General features: G+C 47.3%; 1 protein-coding gene across 1 annotated transcript in view; it reads right to left on the bottom strand.

The window, feature by feature from the left end:
- Nucleotides 1-3,767: 3,767 nt before the first annotated feature.
- GLB1L2 (galactosidase beta 1 like 2) overlaps nt 3,768-19,491 on the bottom strand; it is a 37,619-nt gene continuing 21,895 nt past the window's right edge. Inside the window, exons 8-18 of the mRNA XM_018560891.1 lie at nt 17,705-17,789; nt 17,483-17,620; nt 16,154-16,234; nt 15,003-15,109; nt 13,750-13,896; nt 13,592-13,663; nt 10,232-10,310; nt 6,938-7,025; nt 5,497-5,608; nt 3,955-4,071; nt 3,768-3,879 (exon numbers count right to left, since the gene is read on the bottom strand). Coding sequence (XP_018416393.1) covers nt 3,793-3,879; nt 3,955-4,071; nt 5,497-5,608; nt 6,938-7,025; nt 10,232-10,310; nt 13,592-13,663; nt 13,750-13,896; nt 15,003-15,109; nt 16,154-16,234; nt 17,483-17,620; nt 17,705-17,789 — 1,113 coding nt within the window. The 3' untranslated portion in view covers nt 3,768-3,792. The remainder of the gene's footprint in view (nt 3,880-3,954; nt 4,072-5,496; nt 5,609-6,937; nt 7,026-10,231; nt 10,311-13,591; nt 13,664-13,749; nt 13,897-15,002; nt 15,110-16,153; nt 16,235-17,482; nt 17,621-17,704; nt 17,790-19,491) is intronic.

Raw genomic sequence — 19,491 nt, 5'->3', positions numbered from 1 at the left:
CCGCAGCGCTGAATACTGAAAAATTGCCTGGCCAGGAAGGAGGTGAAACACCCCGGTCAGCAAGTGGTTAAAAGACTCTTGTAGATCATTTCTTGAAATGGCTTCGTAATTGATGGTTGACCAGCTGTTGTCAAACTGAAGTCTCAGGTTGTACAAGGCTTGAATTGTTACACATTACAGTTCCGGATTCCCTTAGGATGGTACATGACTTAATAAAGATTGCGCGATATGCTCTAGATCAGGGGTGCCCATTAGGTAGATGGTGATCTAGCAGTAGCTCTCAAAGCTGATGCTGGTAGATCAGGAAGGGGGGGAATGGCGGCCCCTTTATTCCATGTTGGTATATTTATTTAGCTGTGCACACATGATTACCTATTAGCCTGAGTCTGCTGAGCGGAGCTTCCCGACACCTTTCTGGTGGATACTGGTGGTTGAAGTGCAATGTATTACATCAAAGAATATTAGTTTACACAGCCTGGTGCAAAATACAGCAAGGTGAGCCAGGAGAGAGAGCGGGGAGAGACAGACAGGAGAGAGGAGAGACAGCCAGGGGAGAGGAGAGACAGCCAGGGGAGAGAGTAATGAGAGACAGCCAGGAAAGAGAGAGGCGAGACAGCCAGGGGAGAGAGCAAGGAGAGACGGCCAAGAGAGTGAAGAGAGACAGCCAGGAGAGAAAACAAGAAATGACAGCCAGGAGAGAGAGAGGAAAGACAGCCAGGAGAGACAGACAGGAGGATGAGCCAGGAGAGACAGCCAGGGGAGAGAGACGGCCAGGAGAGGAGAGACAGCCAGGAGGATGAGCCAGGAGAGACAGCCAGGAGGATGAGGAAGGAGAGACAGCCAGGAGGATGAGGAAGGAGAGACAGCCAGGAGGATGAGGAAGGAGAGACAGCCAGGTGGATGAGGAAGGAGAGACAGCCAGGTGGATGAGGAAGGAGAGACAGCCAGGAGAGAGAGACAGCGAGGGAGGTTTTTTTGTTGGTAGATCTCACAAAGCTCGTCATTTGAAAAGTAGATCACATTAACACATAAAATTGTGGGCACCCCTGCTATGGAGCCTCCTTCAGCTTGTTTGCCGAGAGTAAACACAGATCTTACTATGAGTGCTGTTACTTTAAATGACTTGTAAAGCCCCATCACATCCTCTCCTGTTATGACATCAGCATTGTAATAGGAATACATATACTGGAGTTGTATCTGATAATACAATCAAAGCTTACTCCAAAAAGATCCCTTTTATGTAGTGAGTGCGGCCTTCCATCTGCCCATCACTTCCGACAATTTCCTGGACTCCCAGTGTGCTTTGCATCTCTTTCCCTGCTGCTTGATGTGATGCAATCTCCATCTCTAGACTACAAAACCCATCATGCATTGCTTCCAGCAAGTGATGATGTTACATTGTTCAGAAGGCCGGCTCTGTGAGAGTGCTGATACAAGGAAGTACATCTTCACTGGGCTGAGTAAAATTGTGTCGGTGTATTGAGGAACTACATGCTATAGGCATCTTCAATAAGTACGTTTATATATCCATAGGGATGCACTGGTGCCGGTTTTCCGATATCGAGTACTGATATTTATCTTTCGTTACTCACCGATACTTCCGCTAGCATGGAGCCAGCTTTCCGGCCAATCAGGAAACCAGGCGGCGTGTCATTATCCGACACCCAGCTTCTTGATTGCCCAGCTCAAAACTGTTTGGCCGGCAAGATGCTTTGTGGTAGGAAAGCCAGCTTCCCAGTCAATGAGCATGGAGCCGGCCAAACAGCGTGGAGCCGGCTTCCCGTCCAATTAGGAAGCCGGGCACGAGTCATTACCCGCCGCCCAGCTTCCAGATTGGCTGGGAAGCCGGCTCCACGTTCTCCCACAGCACTGCCGGTCAGAGGACCGGAAGTTCTGGTATAGGAGTAGTATTGGAGAATTTGGGCTGAGTACTTTCTACATATCCCTGTCTGCATGCACATCAGAACCGTGATAAATATTTGATAAAATGTCTCGTCCTTTTTTAGAAATGTGATTTTTTTTCCCCTCTCTTGCATGATGTCATCTATCATAGCCGATGGATTCTTATTTCTTTATTCCCGGCTTGAACAATACCAGACTGGAGCTAAATGGTGCTAAAAAGACTTCAACAAAACTTGCTGAATGCTTTGCAAATACTTGCTGTACGCACTGCTCCATCACATACTAAAACCTTCATGTACAACGCCTACAGGCGTCCCCCCCCCCGACACAGTCACCTTTCCTAAAGCCTGAATGGAGGGATGGAGACTAGGGATGCACCGATACCGATACTAGTATCGGTATCGATACCGAGTATTTGGGCGAGTACTCGCCCCAATGCCTAACACGAGTACTTCCTGTATCAGGAAGCCGGGCAGCGCGTCATTTCACGCTGCCCGGTTTCCTGATTGGCCGGGAAGCCGACTTCATGCTCCCTCGTCATCTCATCAGGAAGCCGGGTAGTGTGTAATGACGCGCTGCCAGGCTTCCTGATTGGTCGGGAAGCTGGCCAATCAGGAAGCCGGGCGCCGTGTAAAGACGCAGCGCCCGGCATTCTGATTGGCCGGGAAGCCGACTTCATGCTCCCTCGTCATCTCATCAGGAAGCCGGGTAGTGTGTAATGACGCGCTGCCAGGCTTCCTGATTGGTCGGGAAGCTGGCCAATCAGGAAGCCGGGCGCCGTGTAAAGACGCAGCGCCCGGCATTCTGGCTTCATGCTCCCTCGTCATCTCATGACGAGGGAGCATGGAGCCGGCCTCCCGGCCAATCAGAAAGCAGGGCGCCGCGTCATTACACGGCGCCCGGCTCCCATGATTGGCCAGCAAGACGGCTCCGGCTGGGTACCGGAGGAAGACCGTTTCTGGCTGGAGAGTCCCCAGGGGTGACAAGCTGGACATACCGAGGTGAGAGGGGACAGGCTGGGACGGCTTTCTTGTTAATCGGGAAGCCGGGTGGCGAGTCTTTACACGCCACCTGGCTTCCTGAATGGGACTTCCGGTACTCGGTATTTGGTATCGGCGAGTACTGGAAAAAAAATGATCGCTACTCGTGCTCAAAATAGCGTTATCGGTGCATCCCTAGTGGAGACACAAGCTACTTCTGGGAAATCTCACCAATGAGGATCTCCGCGAGATGCCAAATGGTGATTTAACCAACCCGTTCTCAACCATACAAGTTGAGAATGGTGCAGTTTGGCCAAGCCAGATATCTTGTTACAGAGGCTTCCTGAAGAATTCACAACCGCAGATCCATTTTAAAATAAACATCACAAAACAGAACAGTTTATTTATTTCATATAAAATTAGCAAAAAGGAAGACCCTTGTTTTAACATTAACAATTCCAATCAATATTATCCATATCAACAGTTTAAAAAATACATTAAAAATAACATTTTATAAACAAGAACAGTCCGTGGGCACCTGAGGTAAATTCTACATGAAGTATTTGGAGCTTCAACAAGAAGGGAAGCCTTTGGAAGGATTGAGCCGTTTCACGTTCGGAAGGATTTGTTTGGTTCAGAAGTTAAACCGAGATGCCTATTTGCCTTAGAAAATCGGACCATCGGTGTCCATTAATTCCACAGAAAAGAAAGTAAGTATAAGGACACCTTCCGAGAATTCCGGAACATTCCTGGCTTTTAACTGTAGTGAACGGTGAGGACCAACGCCGGTGCCAAGAAAGACCCATACAATCACAACCTCTACACTTCTAACCGCCTAGAGCCATGACACTGGTGAGTTGGGTTGTGCTTGCCGGTTCCAGATGTGTCACTGCCGCCTCTCTGCATCTGGCTAGTCCACATACTGGACTCTCCCAAGGGTGGGAGCGTCCACAGAGTATAGAGAACTTCCAGCCTCTTCTTCTTCAAAGATAGTGATCTGCAGGAACAAATGAGGTTACTGGAGAATCAGATTGTGTAATGGGCAGCAGGAGGCAATGGATAATGAGCTCACCTTATTTACTCCTGGCCAGAGCCAGGTTCCAGGGACATAAAGGGTCTCTTGAGGTCCAATCTTCCAGTACCGACCCAGGTTCTTCCCGTTCACAAACACCGCTCCCTTCTTCCAGCCCTGAGACCAGCACAGGACAGAAAAGAAGACATGGACAAAGAGTCAGTAAAGAACAGTGGTGGGCAACTTACTAGATACAGGGGGGCCCCAAATGTGGTCCCTGACATCTACAGGGGGCCTCAAATGTGGTCCCTGACATCTACGGGGGGCCTCAAATGTGGTCCCCGACATCTACGGGTGGCCTCAAATGTGGTCCCTGACATCTACAGGGGGCCTCAAATGTGGTCCCTGACATCTACAGGGGGCCTCAAATGTGGTCCCTGACATCTAATGGGGGCCTCAAATGTGGTCCCTGACATCTACAGGGGGCCTTCATTTTTGAGGCCCCTGTAGATGTCAGGGACCATTTTCAGAGTGTCAGCTTGAGGCGGGGTGGGCTGGAGCTATGGCCGCGAGGGAGCTCCATCCATACCTCCATTGCTTACAGCTTCCTCGCATGTCCTGTAGAGGTGCCTGAACCGGAGTGACGTCACATTCTGGCTCCCGGCACCTCTACAGGTCACACAAGGGGTTGTACAAGCAATGCACATATGGATGGAGCTCCGTCACAGCACAGCAGCCCACACTGGACCCCAGGCTGAGGATCCAAGGTAGAGAGACTGGGAGGATCTTATAAAAAAGTGTATGTGTGTGCGCGAACGTCTGTAAGTGTGTGAGATTGTGTCTGTGGTTGTGTGTGTCTGTCGATGTTTTTGAGGGCCCGTTCACACTAGTACAGTGAAATAATCGTACAGTTCCGTGCGACTAATGCACTGCACCACGCAATCACACTTACTACACGTTTTGGTGTGGGAGGTATGTTGCGTTTCATTTGAATGGCACTTCCCACCTATCGTTCACTTGTCGGCCCCAGAACACAAGATACCCGAATACCATGCGTTCCATTGCAGTGCGACTTGGGTCACAACTTAATGACCGAGGACAAATGTGGGTCCTGAGGTTACACAAGTTGAGAACCGATGATTTAAAGGATATGTGTCAGGGTAAGTTTGTGATTTTTCCAGAGTGCTTAAATATTTATCTCTCAAAAAAACGAGCGCACACGTGGGCATTACTCTTCTTTAGGTTGCAGCAGACAGGAAACAATGGGACAGATTGAAGACTTTTAGCTCGGTGCATGGCCTACCTGAGCACATTTATAATTCTCTGATCTCTATAGAAAATGAGAAATAAAAGTCAGCTGAACACGAAAAAGATCTTAACGAGGATCCTGTTGTAGAGCCGAGAAAACATATCCGTCCAGAAAAAAAAAAAAATCACAAAAATGCTCAATATTTCCTATTAATTGTGAACCGAAAATTGATGCGTGTATCCAGTGTTAGTCCAATTGGGTGAGGAGAGGAGGTCTCTGTGTCAGGCTGGCTCACACTGAAAAGCACCCCCAGCACACATGAAGCACTGAAATACATAATTATTGGGACTTACCTTCATGCTCAGGTAAGTGTCCAGTGGAGAGAAACTGATTTGTAAAAACCCTTCAAAGAACAACGGGCTCGTCTTCTCCTCGCTCACATCGGACCATTGGACACTGTTCAGACTTAACAAGGACACAAGGGTTTAAAGGAGAACTCCACAAAAAACAACAACTTAATGGCATAACATCTGTGTCATTCTAGAAAGACTAAAACCCAGTTATGTAAAAAAAAATAAAAATGGAGGAGTAGCAAGGAGTAGGAGTAGTAGTGTCACCCTAGGGCAGCACTACTGAACGCCTCCTCCTCTTCTGATCATAACAGAGATGAGAGGTATGCTGAAGTCCAAAGAGAGATCAAGGTAGAGCGGATAGCACTGCTTCAGAGAGCACAGGAAGTTGCACATTCACTGGATCTCTGTAGTTTTTTTTGCATTTGTAGAATAGATAAAACAAAATGCCTTCAATGGGGAATTTAATAGACCAAAAAGGCAGCACATGAGAGAAGTTCATTGTTAAGGGTTACATACACTGAGGAGGAGGAAAGGAAACCTTCCCAAGCACATACATAGTTACATAGTTAGTCAGGTTGAAAAAAGACACAAGTCCATCGTCAACCTATAGAGATATGAAAAAAAAACCCGACAAATCTAAAACAGAACGCTATTCCCACATTGTTGTTCCAGAGGAAGGCAAAAACCCCCTATAAAGCACGGTTCAATTTGCTCCAACAGGGGGGGGAAATTCCTTTCTGATCCCATAAGGCAATCAGATATTCCGGGGATCAACAATCTCTGATGCTTAATATACCGATAAGAACTCAATATCCAGTAATACTCTGCGCATTTTTTTTTTAAAACAGTTAACTGAGCTCGCTAGAACTATCTCCTGGGGGAGTCTATTCCACATTTTCACAGCTCGAACTGCGAAGAATCCCTTCCGTATGCAAAGCTTAAACCTCTTTTCCTCCAGATGCAAAGTGTGCCCCCTTGTCCTTTGCAGTGATCTTAAAGTGAATCATTTGGCACCAAGCTCTTTATATGAACCACTTATGTATTTATACATTGTGATCATGTCCCCCCTTAACATCCTTTTTGTGAACTGGTGCCCAAAACTGAACTGTATATTCCAGATGAGGTCTTACTAATGCTTGGAACAGGTGCAGGAAGATGTATCTCTCTTTGGAGTCTATACCCTGTATAATACAAGGGAGGATGGAGACAGATGAGGTCTTATTAATGCTTTGTACAGGGGCAGGATGACGTCTCCATCTCTGGAGTCTAGACCTCTTCTAATACAAGAAAGTATTTTGCTGGCTTTAGAAACTGCGGCTTGACATCGCATGCTATTATTTAGTCTATGGCAGCTCCTTTTCACATTTGAATGTTTCATCTCGCGGTGTCACCCCGTGACACATATCAAACTTTATTGATCGGTAAAAGGAAGGACGCTTACCTGTTTATGAAAGTTGAGTTCATGTCCAGGCTGTAGATCTTGAAATTCCTGAGAGGAACTTCCCTGAGATACACATCACCGACCAGACCTGAGACAGAGGAAACAAGATAGTATGAGGACCACCTGAGGCCCAAACACATGGATGATGTTCAGCGACATCGAACACAGCCCTCAGAATCCTCACAAACTTTCCCATAAGTGATAGACACTTAGTCATCGTCATGCACTGCTATGAAAGGTGTTTGAAAATTGTTTGTACCATAGAAATACAGAATGGAACACCAGGCCAAAAGGGTTAAGGGGACAATATCATTGTAGTTGTTGATAAACTGGTCATATAAAACCAGCCAACACATTTCAGGGGCAAACAACTCCTCCTTCATCAGGGCTCAACACGGGATAAAACTTGAATGGACTCAGAAGACACAGTAACCGCACAGATCTGTATTAGGTCTGAAATGAAACTCTCCTTGTGGAGTAATAATATAACAGCAACCACTCAGCAACCATTAAACCATCACTCCACAAGTACATTCAAGTTTTAACCAGGGATGCACCGATACCGATACTAGTATCAGTGCCAATACCGAGTATTTGGACGAGTACTCATACTCACCCAAATGCATCCGATGCTGGAACTTCCGGTATCAGGAAGCTGAGCAGCGAGTCATTACACGCTGCCTGGCTTCCTGATTGGCTGGGAAGTTGGCTCCATGCTCCCTCATCACCAGGGAGCAAGGAGCTGGCTTTCTGGCCAATCATGGAGCCAGGAGGGTGGGTAATGACTCACCGCCCAGCTTTCTGATTGGTCGGGAAGCTGGCCAATAAGGAAGCCGGGCAGTGAGTGATTACCTGCCTCCTGGCTTCCTGTTTGGCCAGAAAGCTGGCTCCATGCTTCCTCGTCACCTGCCGGCTTCCTGGCCAGTCAGGAAGCTTGGCAGCATGTAATGACTCGCCCCCTGGCTTCCTGATTGGTCGAGAAGCTGGCCAATCAGGAAGCTGGGCAGCGAGTCATTACCCGCCCATCCTGGCTTCCTGACTGGCCAGAAAGCCGGCTCCATGCTTCCATATCACCTGGTGACGAGCGAGCATGGAAACGGCTTCCCGGCTATTTGGGAAGCCAGGCGGCGAGTCATTACACATTGCCCGGCTTCCCGGCTAAGCAGTGGGACTTCCGGTATCGTTATTTGGTATCAGCGAGTACCGGAGAAAAAAAAATTGGTATTTGTACTCGATAACGAAAAACTGGTATCAGTGCATCCCTAGTTTAAAGCTGTGTTGATCCGTAATGAAGGGGGACTGGGTTCCCCTCGAAATGCGTTGAATCTTTTTATATGTCCAATTTATCAACAACATTATTTTGGACAATCTCATCCGCGTGGTCCGGCGCTCCTTTCTGTATTTGTATGCTTTGAGCCACCACCCATTGAGGAAATCCTAGCTGCGTGTGAGCTGCCTCGCCAGAGCCAGTGAGCTTGGTTGACGTGTTCCTTCACATGATTGCACAGACAAGTTATGAGATGCCAGAGCCTCTTTAATCTGTATTTTTGATAATTGCTGGTAGCTCTGATTGACCACAACTGGATTCATAACTGATGCCACCGAGTGATCACATGAGCGTAATCCACCCTCATTAGTGGCCTCATTTAGTTGCCACATACGGCAATAACTGCTGGAAATCTGGCGGTTTACTGGACTAAAGAATTGCTCATATAGTCTCGACCTCAAGAGCAAGACAGTGCCGCTGAAGGGTTAACATGCACAAGTGCATTTAAAGGGAACCTGTTACCAAGCAATAAAAAATATGCTGGTGCAAAGAAGCTGAACCTACTCAGCTTCAATAAGACATGCGTGACGCGGAACTTCGAAGCAGGAAGGCAGTTTCCATGCGATGCTTCTCATACAGGTATTCAGCTTTGTGACAGATACGCTAAAGCGTACTGGTAGTTTTCGGGCTGGACAAGAAGTTACACAAAGGGAGTGCGCCTCTCCAGTTATAACATGTTCACATGATTGCTATGTCCCTCACCCCTGTTCATGTTGCTCCACCTCCTTTTATTACCACGCTGCAATGGAAATCATCAATGGAAGAACCAAGTACAGATTTCCCCCCTTTTTCCCTTTCCCTCCTCCCCGCAGAGTGTATATTGTTAGAGGTGTAACTTGAACCTCAGGGCCCCGGTGCAAGAAACCATGAAGGCCCCCCCATCCCCTCCATCAAAAAATGTCACCTCCTCTGCGGTTACCAGGGTAGTGCATGTGTGTTGTCCCAAGAGGCAATGTCCCCACCTCAGCGGTTAATGGGGCCGGGCCTTCTTCTTTTTTTCTGGGCCCCTCCCAAGTGGTTGAACGCCAGGACCTGGTCACACATGCGACCGTTGTAACCCTGGTAGTTCCGCCAGCGCATATTATATAAAACAAGGTTACAAAGTTGCAGCATTTCCCCCCCAGTCACATCTGATGAGGCGCACAGTCCTGTCACGTACCAGATGGAGCTTGAGATGACGAGGGCGGCCCCTCTCTTGCAACTCTGGTCCCAGAAAGCCTGGTAGAGAAGACAGGTAGTCTGGGGCACAGCGGGGCACGAGTGCCTGGATGAGGACTTCGGTACCAGAGGGTAACTCGTACGGTCTCTTGCCGTGAGGAATAATATAAACGCACAGCAGGGAGGCAGACAGAGAGTAAACGGAGTCAGGCAGACCGGATCAGCAACGTGCGGGCAGAGAGGTTGTATGGCATAAGGCAATCTCGTGGTCGGGTCACAGGCCGGGTTTGGTAACAAGCGGGCAATGCAGGAACAGGCAGGGAGCAGGGGAATCGTCTAGACAAGCCAGGATCAGGATACCAGAAGGTCAGCGGAGTCAGGAGCAAGCCGGAGTCAAAACCAACAACTAATAAACCAAGGAACAGACACAGGATACTAGGCACAAGCTGAAAGAGTACTCAGCACTGGAGACATGGAGGAGCTGAGTTTAAATAGCCCGTTTGGCGCCACAACACGTCGCAGATGCGCGCACGTGACGTGCTGCGCGCACGCGACGTGCTGCGCGCACGCACGGACGTCTACGCGAAAGTGCACGGCCCGGGCCGACACTGCGGGTCACGCCGTGCTCGCACGCATGCGCAGACGCCATCTGCTGTGTGCAGTGTTCCTGACAAGTCCCTTGTGTTTTGCAGAGGTCATTTTTTGGTCGAGGGGGCGGCCGTGAATCACAACATAAAAAGTCAATTGAGTTAATTATTGGATATATTCCTTGCCCCCCAAATGTTAATAATACAATAATATATGGATACCTTTACGCTGATCATTTATTCTGGTTCCATAGTTAACTCGTCCACAGTTCTCTACTAATATTCGAAGCTTTCTATAACCCTTTGAATAAAAATTAAACCAACATTGGTGCGTCTTATCACGGTGATCACGGTTATAGCCATTTGTACTGTTTACTTGAGAATATCAAGAATTGATCATTGAGAAGTTCCCTTACCATATAACAGAAGGCCAGGGAGCTCCCCACTGATCCCTATATAACAGGGGAAGCCAAACTTCGGCCCTTCAGCTGTTGAGGAAACTCCCATGAGGCATTGCATGACTCTGACAGCCACAGGCATGACTGTCAGGGGCAGGTGCATGGGGAGATTTGTAGTTTCATCACAGCTGGAGGGCTGTAGTATAGCTACCTTTGGTATATAAGGTGGTCATAACATACATATGTATTCATTCTATGGACATGTGACATTCCAGCTTGACAAATAACTCCCCTTTTATTTTCCTGGGCCAGCCCATATTTGAGCTTAAGGCCTCATTCACACTGCTAAGAGCCGGCACGTACAGCTCGGTGCTGCATACGCGGACGTATCGGGCAGCTCCCGGGAAGGACAGGTGCTGCGTGTGATTAGTACGCAGCCCCCGTCCTTCTCTATTGGAGTACACGGCCATACGCCGCCCTACGCTCACCTCAAGTGCAGGTCCGTACGGGTGCGGGTGTCCCGGCTCGTACGCAGACAGGATCCATCCCGTCAGCGTACAAGTACGGACACCCGCAACAGACGTGCAGGGCGGGTGAGCGTAGGGTGGCGTACAGCCGCGTAGTCCCATAGAGAAGGACAGGGGCTGCGTACTAATCACACGCAGCACCTGTCCTTCCCGGGAGCTGCCCGATACGGCCCTCCACGCAGCACGGAGCTGTACGTGCCGCCCTTTTCTCGTGTGAATGAGGCCTTAAGCTGCTCTTCTTATACAAGTTCAGCTCTGTCGGCTATATTAGATCATCCCCATTCTTGTACAGCTGAGCCACACTGACTAGATTTATGGCAGCTGTATGGCAATTAGGCTGTAGGAGAGTTTGGTGTCACCTATGGCAGTGCTTTGAATTTTCAAAAGTAAAGAGTAGAAAGCCACCAGCGCTGCAAACATGTATTTGCAACATTTATTACGAACACATAGGAGTGCAGGTATAAAAGAATTTGCTAAATGTTGTTTTAGTATATTTTCTTTCCAGGTCAAATGTATTTCATTCAGAAGATTAGTGAATCAGAAAAATACACATTATGGCCACTAGATGGCTCCAAGGACCACAGGTAATAAGTATGTATTTTCTAAGATCCGTCCATCTCCATCTAGTGGCCACAATGCGGGATCTAGTGGCCACAATGCGGAACCACTGTAATCTTATAAATTAATTACATTTGACCTGGCACAAAAATAACATTTGTATTTGCCTCCATTCGCACAGAACAAATGTACATGCAGTTTCACAGGATGGATGGCTTTGCAACTTTCGTTTGTATTTTTTTATAGGTACACCCCATATTGTCAAATAAGGTCAAAATGACAACATTTCACAGCCTTGCAAGGTCTCCATGCTCAGAGCAACTTAGTGATACCGTAATACATTTTGGAAAAGACGGTTTGGGGTGCTGGTGACTTTCTACTCTTTCTTACTGGTTGTGCTTGGCACCAGGGCCGGATTTACTCTCTGCTGCCCCAAGGCCAGGTTCCTCAATGCGCCCCGATACACGCCATACCCTCTCCCCCTTAAAGGAGAATGGCAACCAGATGGCAAGGGCGTCAGGGTTAGAGATCACTTGTACAAAACCAGCAGCAGCTTCCTTGCTCTACATTTAGCCCTGCTTGCCTGAAGCAGGGCTAAATATAGAAAAAAAAACTACCCACCCGGCACCGAATGTCCCGGGTGTCGGGCGATAGAAATTCCACACCCCTTTTGCCCCGAGGCCGGGCCTTGTGGGAAATCCGGCCCGGCTTGGCACCTTCCATTGTGGGCACTACAATCAGAAACAGACCCACCTCCTGCACCCAACAGTTCCACAGCATTATATTTACCTCTACAGGACAGATGCTCTTTAGAAAGGAATTGTCAAGTGAGAACATGTTTTGGACATGCGGGGACCATTCACTGTTCTAAGTTTAGAGTTTATAGAGGCCCCGCTACCATCAACTATTTTAAAATGCTTATTAAGTAGCACATTTCCTTTTTTTATTCACTTATGTCTCTGAGCTTGCTTTAAAATCTGACTATTGCAGAAGGAGTCAATACACACGCACAGCCCCCTATGACACTTTGCGTGTCGTAGCGCTCTCCTCTTCCAGGCATGTCTATACCCCCCATCCCTCATTTCCCTACATGACCATTTATGTAGCTGCCAAGGGTGACGTGAAAGGAAGTATTATAGAGTCACTCGAGTGTCAGTTCACACTGCTAGGGCAGCTCACATCACATTCAAGATGGCGGTGCCCAGCAGCAGTCTCGGGGGTTTTGGATGTTGAAACAAAGGAGGCTTTTACACAAATGTTAAATGCACATATCACTTCATGGGAAATGTTGCTGAAATAAATGGTCTGGTGACAGGGTCTCTTTAATAAATAACCTTTATTGGCTCAATTAAATTGTAAGTTCAGGTAACAACATGTTTTTTAAGTTTTGGATAGAGTAAGGAAGGACTATAGCTTTTAGATTGTAAGCCCTCAGGGGCAGGGCCCTCCTTACCATCTTGTCTTGAATGGTATTGTGATTGTAATGTCTGCCGGCGCTATATAAATCCTGTATAATAACAATAATAACACCTATCGGATTCTTAGTGACATTCAGGGCTCCATTAGAGAGATGTCACTCCGCTTCCTGTCCTGTTGACAATGTTTTACCAGACAGGAGTAGAGGGAAAAGCTGCAACAGGGACACCTATGAAAATGTGACAGGGGGTTAAGCTTTTCACTGCTCTGCTAAAGAAAGTCTCTGTGATGGAGCCCAGGATGGCAGGAAACCTTCTCAGGAGTTACAACCCTTCCTTATTTTATCCAAAACCAAGAAGAAAGATTTTGGCTGGACGTCCACTTTTATTTATCAAAGATGCCGGATTTTGTGACCCGTTGAGTCCTCTCATCAGGCACTATATGTATTGTACAACGCTTGAAGATGGAACCTTGTGTGTTCTGATCTTTAATAACTTGAGTTCGTCAATGCAGGGTCCAAACTTTCCACATTAATCAATGGCTACCAGGACTCTAAACTGCTCTGTAGGACAAAGGGATTTGATTGGTCACTAGTGGCGATGTCGCATTCACTTCCTGTATCTTACTCCACCTAGAAATCATCTGAGGAATATGTGGGCATATGAAATGTGCTGGTTACTTACAGGGACCTCTGCAATGTCCAGCTCCTGGTTCTTATAGTCTACGAATCCCACTAACTGACTGCTCACGAAGACCTGTAATAGACACATAATCACACTGTGTCTCTACTCACACATTATATGTATCCGATAACAAAGGAGTACAGCAACTGAGACGGTACCTGTGCTCGGTCCCTGACATGTCCTTTGGTCTGGAACTTTCCTCCTCCATATATCACCGCCTCATATAAAATGTAGCCGTAGGACTGTCCGTTTCCATTGTTCACCGGCAAGTTCTCCATGTTTACTGGAACCTCTGACTTGAATGGCTGCAGACAGAGAGCCAAGGATGAAAGTGAAACAGAATATCAGGGGTTCATCCGGGGCACAAGTTTCAAAGATCCAACTATTCAAAGGTGCTCAAAACCCAGAAAAATTGGGGCTTTGAGTTTGGTTGGGGGGTATCACCACATGAGGGTCTATCATGGCCACCAGGGTCATCATTGTTGATTATATTTCACTACATTGATTACAGTAAACTGATTAATCCAAAACCAGCACAGACCAGGCGGAAACAATTGTCTACTTTGTATATTTGTTACTGATTGTTGTTCTTCCTTTAAAGGAGAACTATGAGGTGAGTGCTTTTCACTCACCTCATAGTTCTGACAGTCTCATTGTCACAGGTTGGCTCAGTAGATCGGGAGGTGAGCGAACACATACCGGCGTTCGCCCACTTCTCGATCCTGTCACAGCTCTCTGCCGTGACAGGGGAGGGGCTGGATTCCCCCCTCCCCGCCAGCGCTGACTGGCGGAACGGACGGGGGAGGGTACAGCTGGCTCTGCCTCTAGATAGGCAGAGCCAGCTGTCACTCACGCAGCTGGGCGGATCTCGACATCGATGCTACAGCTCACGGTATACTGAGCCTAGGGTGACAGGAGGACGCTAGTTTGTGTCCTCCCGTTACCCTAAGGAGAGCTATGGGGAAAAGCCTTAACCCCATAGTTCTCCTTTAACAAATGGCAGGCATTTTTTTTTTTACATGGGTTAGCTATTAAAGTATTCTATTGGTTGTCGATGAGACAGCCAATGTATAAACCTAATGAATATTATAGAGAATACAATTCACTAGATTTCATTGTCTGGTCTACAAAATGAACATAATGCTTTAGTGATGCCCCTTTTGAAACTATGCGGGTCAAACCATAAGGGCTCATTCAGATGGACATACGGATGTGCAGGTTCAGGTGTGCGTGTGACCACGTGTTATTGGACGCAATTACAACCAGCACCTGGCGCTTCCGGGATCGGGTCTTTTTATGGGCGTGCACACTGTACGGACGTGTACGCCAATCTAAATGAACCAGAAAACTGCTGACTTCAGGTCTGGTATAAACCAAGCAGGTAAGAAAATATCCCCTCCTCCCCGCTTACCTCTCCTGTCAGATGCAGGATGTCCCACAGTGACACGCTCCGCTTCAGTGTTACGGCACCGTAAGCTCCTTTTGGCAGCAGGGAGGGTGGGGGTAGTAGTGGCTCCGCTGTAGAATCAAACACATATGACAGTGAAATGGATTCTATATCTGTGTTAGGGAGACTATTGATTGACATGAGATGGTGGTAACAGTGAGTGAGGAGCACCATATAAAAAAATCTTACATTGACTGTGCGTACAAAGTTGCACAAGTCTGGAATGCAACAAAGAATCGAACCGTAGCTCTACATCACTCAAACCTTCCATCACACGCTACTTTGAAGGGTCAATCGCTCCTGACTTCTTCCATGAGTTGAGGGCTCTCCTCCACAAGGTCCAGGAGTACCATTCGCACCTAACCTGACATAATCATGAGATGACCATTGCCTGGGCCAATCATTCCTATGTTCTTCCATGAGTTGAGGGCTCTCCCCATCAAGGTCCAGTAGTACCACACCTACCCCAACATACACATGAGATGACCATTGCCTGGGCCAATCATTCCTGAGTTCTTCTGTGAGTTGAGTGCTCTCCCCCACAAGGTCCAATGGTACCTCACACATCTAACCCGACATAGACATGAGATGACCATTGCCTGGGCCAATCATTCCTCTCTTCTGTGAGTTGAGTGCTCTCCCCATCAAGGTCCAGTGGTATCTCACACACCTATCCTAATATAAACCTTAAATGACCATTGTCATAAATATGCTGATTTGGCCAAAACATTCCTTGCCCTGACGCACAAAATTGTTCAATAAGTTGTGTGATAATGAGCACTTCTGATAGTCCATAAGTGCTCACTCCCCACTCCCTAGGGTTACCCTAAATGAGTGGATAATTGGGCCCCTGAATCTGGGTGACCTTGGACCCTTTACTACTGCCCTTCAGGGATGTACAAATGAATATGACATTCAGGAGCCAGTCTGTCCAATCCAGGAGCCAGCAAGATTCTTTTTAGGAGCCAGTTCCATTGACAACAACTAGAGAAAACCTCAAAAGTTAGGCACCAGATGTAATTTGTATGGAGCATTTCTCTGATCCCCCTTCACATGGAAATGAGGTCACATGCCCGTCATAAAATATATATAACATTTATAACGAAGAAAATCACCATAGTGCTTGCTGAATACTTCTCGCAGTTTGAAATATTTGGTTGTGTAATCCCCGGCCTCAGTCAGCGGAGCATCATAATCTACAAAAGGCAAAAAGATCTCATACAAACCGCACACATAAGAGGACAATACAATAATAATACATCACTACCAGGACTACCTCATTGTAAAGTATGAGAGGACGTCACCTAAACACTACTACTTTCTCAGGTCACTGACCTAGAAAATGTATGCAGATGAGGAACTCCGATTTCACTATGACTTTAAATTTGCATGTGACACGAATCAAAGTCATGGACCAGTAACAGTCACTCTAACACTGCAGCTTTAACTGCATTGTATTGTGGGAGCTGGGGTGCAGGATATAGGTTCCCACCCTCCTTGGCTCAACCACTTCATAATAATAAGATCATTGGGTGAAACGCGTCTGGGTGCAGAGTCCTGTCCAATGGGTAAAAGAATGATGTGATCTGGCACCAATAAAGCTTGTTGCGGTTCAGCACAAAAACACAGCAGCGTGTGGCTTATGTGTTTATATGTCTGAAGGGCAGAAGGTGGATCTCGGAGAGGCTGTGCACCCATGGCCGGTCACTGCGTGTGTTTCATGTGTATCATTCATATATGTTTGTATTCAGTGGCTCAAAGTGTTAAAGGCTCTGGATCACCAGGACAGCAAAGTAACTAGAAGGGGAGTTCCGTTATGGCAACCTCTATATTTCACTCTAGAGGTTTGCTTTAGGCCCCATTCACACTGAGCGACATGAAAATCGCGCAATTTTTCACGCAATTTTATATGTGCGATATTGCGCAACTTGTCGCGCTACGTTGCGCGACTTTTTCCTATTGGTCTGTATGCAATCAGGAGCAAAATTGCTCGAAATCCGCAGAAAAAAGGGTCATGTAGGAGCAACAAGCTACAAGCGAAATTGAGCGGCGAGATTTGAACAGCTCCATTGAAATGGATTGGAGAAGCTACATAGAGCGATATCGCGTGGAAATATGAGCGATATCGCTGCAAAAATCGCTCGATAAATCGCTCAGTGTGAATGGGGCCTAAATATTACATTATGTAGAATCCACTGAGGTGTTTTGTTGCCGTCATTTGCCTCCTAAAAGAGCCAGAACTTGGAATTCTGGAGATGAAATCTTGCCAACGGAACCCCACAGAGATACAGGAAGAAAGTATGCCATTCAACATGACAATATTCACGTGACACTGAACTATCAATATTGGGTAGTGATGTAAACCTGACCCTCTACTACTCCTATAGTCTGAATTCATTAACAGGAGAATTCACATTGCGTAGACATAGAGAGAATGAACTTACCATAACTGGTGACATCTGAGAGATACTCGTGGAAGTGCAGAGCGCCGCCCATGAACCCGAAGTTAGTGCCGCCATGGAACATATACAGGTTAATGGAGGCTTCCTTTGTCAGGACGTCAGATACAGTAGAAACCATCTCTGGGGGGGAAATAAAGAAGCTGCATTCCACTTATTGGAGCAGAAGACGAAACCCATCCCAAGCCAGCAAGGGAAACTACTCACGGTCAACGTCAAAAACATGGTGATCCCCTCCCCAGTGGTCAAACCACCCTGTCCAGTACTCCATCACCATCACTGGTTTGTTACCCTGAAGAGAAAGAGACCCATCGTTACTCTCATTTCAGAGAATTGTTTTATTGAAGGCACACATCTATAGCAGCACACAGAGGAATATGTACAGCAGCTCCTGAGGGACACAGAGACCCGTCAATTTATGAACATGGTAAAGTGAGGACCTAGCGGCTGGTCATCAGCACTAGATAGCAGAAGGAGCAGAGTCATCCAGCAATGCAGAGTATATCAGGAGGAGAGTTAGAGAGAGAAAGGAGCAGAGTCCTCCAGCAGAGCAGAGTATATCAGGAGAGGAGAGTTAGATAGAGAAAGGAGCAGAGCCCTCCAGGAGAGCAGAGTATATCAGGAGAGGAGAGTTAGATAGAGAAAGGAGCAGAGCCCTCCAGGAGAGCAGAGTATATCAGGAGAGGAGAGTTAGATAGAGAAAGGAGCAGAGCCCTCCAGGAGAGCAGAGTATATCAGGAGAGGAGAGTTAGATAGAGAAAGGAGCAGAGCCCTCCAGGAGAGCAGAGTATATCAGGAGAGGAGAGTTAGATAGAGAAAGGAGCAGAGCCCTCCAGGAGAGCAGAGTATATCAGGAGAGGAGAGTTAGATAGAGAAAGGAGCAGAGCCCTCCAGGAGAGCAGAGTATATCAGGAGAGGAGAGTTAGATAGAGAAAGGAGCAGAGCCCTCCAGGAGAGCAGAGTATATCAGGAGAGGAGAGTTAGATAGAGAAAGGAGCAGAGCCCTCCAGGAGAGCAGAGTATATCAGGAGAGGAGAGTTAGATAGAGAAAGGAGCAGAGCCCTCCAGGAGAGCAGAGTATATCAGGAGAGGAGAGTTAGATAGAGAAAGGAGCAGAGCCCTCCAGGAGAGCAGAGTATATCAGGAGAGGAGAGTTAGATAGAGAAAGGAGCAGAGCCCTCCAGGAGAGCAGAGTATATCAGGAGAGGAGAGTTAGATAGAGAAAGGAGCAGAGCCCTCCAGGAGAGCAGAGTATATCAGGAGAGGAGAGTTAGATAGAGGAAGGAGCAGAGTCCTCCAGCAGTGCAGAGTATATCAGGCGAGGAGAGTTAGAGAAAGGAGCAGAGACCTCTAGTAGTGCAGAGTATATCAGGAGAGGAGAGTTAGATAGAGAAAGGAGCAGAGCCCTCCAGTAGTGCAGAGTATATCAGGAGAGGAGAGTTAGAGAAAGGAGCAGAGTCCTCCAGCAGAGCAGAGTATATCAGGAGAGGAGAGTTAGAGAAAGGAGCAGAGTCCTCCAGCAGAGCAGAGTATATCAGGAGAGGAGAGTTAGAGAAAGGAGCAGAGTCCTCCAGCAGAGCAGAGTATATCAGGAGAGGAGAGTTAGATAGAGAAAGGAGCAGAGTTCTCCAGTAGTGCAGAGTATTTCAGGGGAGGAGAATTAGATAGAGAAAGGAGCAGAGACCTCCAGCAGTGCAGAGTATTTCAGGGGAGGAGAATTAGATAGAGAAAGGAGCAGAGACCTCCAGCAGTGCAGAGTATATCAGGAGAGAATTAGATAGAGAAAGGAGCAGAGACCTCCAGTAGTGCAGAGTATATCAGGAGAGAATTAGATAGAGAAAGGAGCAGAGACCTCCAGCAGTGCAGAGTATATCAGGAGAGAATTAGATAGAGAAAGGAGCAGAGACCTCCAGCAGTGCAGAGTATATCAGGAGAGAATTAGATAGAGAAAGGAGCAGAGACCTCCAGCAGTGCAGAGTATATCAGGAGAGAAT

The sequence above is a fragment of the Nanorana parkeri genome, unplaced genomic scaffold (assembly GCF_000935625.1).
Source record: "Nanorana parkeri isolate BGI_ZX_2015 unplaced genomic scaffold, ASM93562v1 scaffold485, whole genome shotgun sequence".
NCBI classification, from domain to species: Eukaryota; Metazoa; Chordata; class Amphibia; order Anura; family Dicroglossidae; genus Nanorana; species Nanorana parkeri.
Note: the sequence above shows the minus strand (reverse complement) of the source record. Positions and strands in the feature narration are given on the sequence as shown.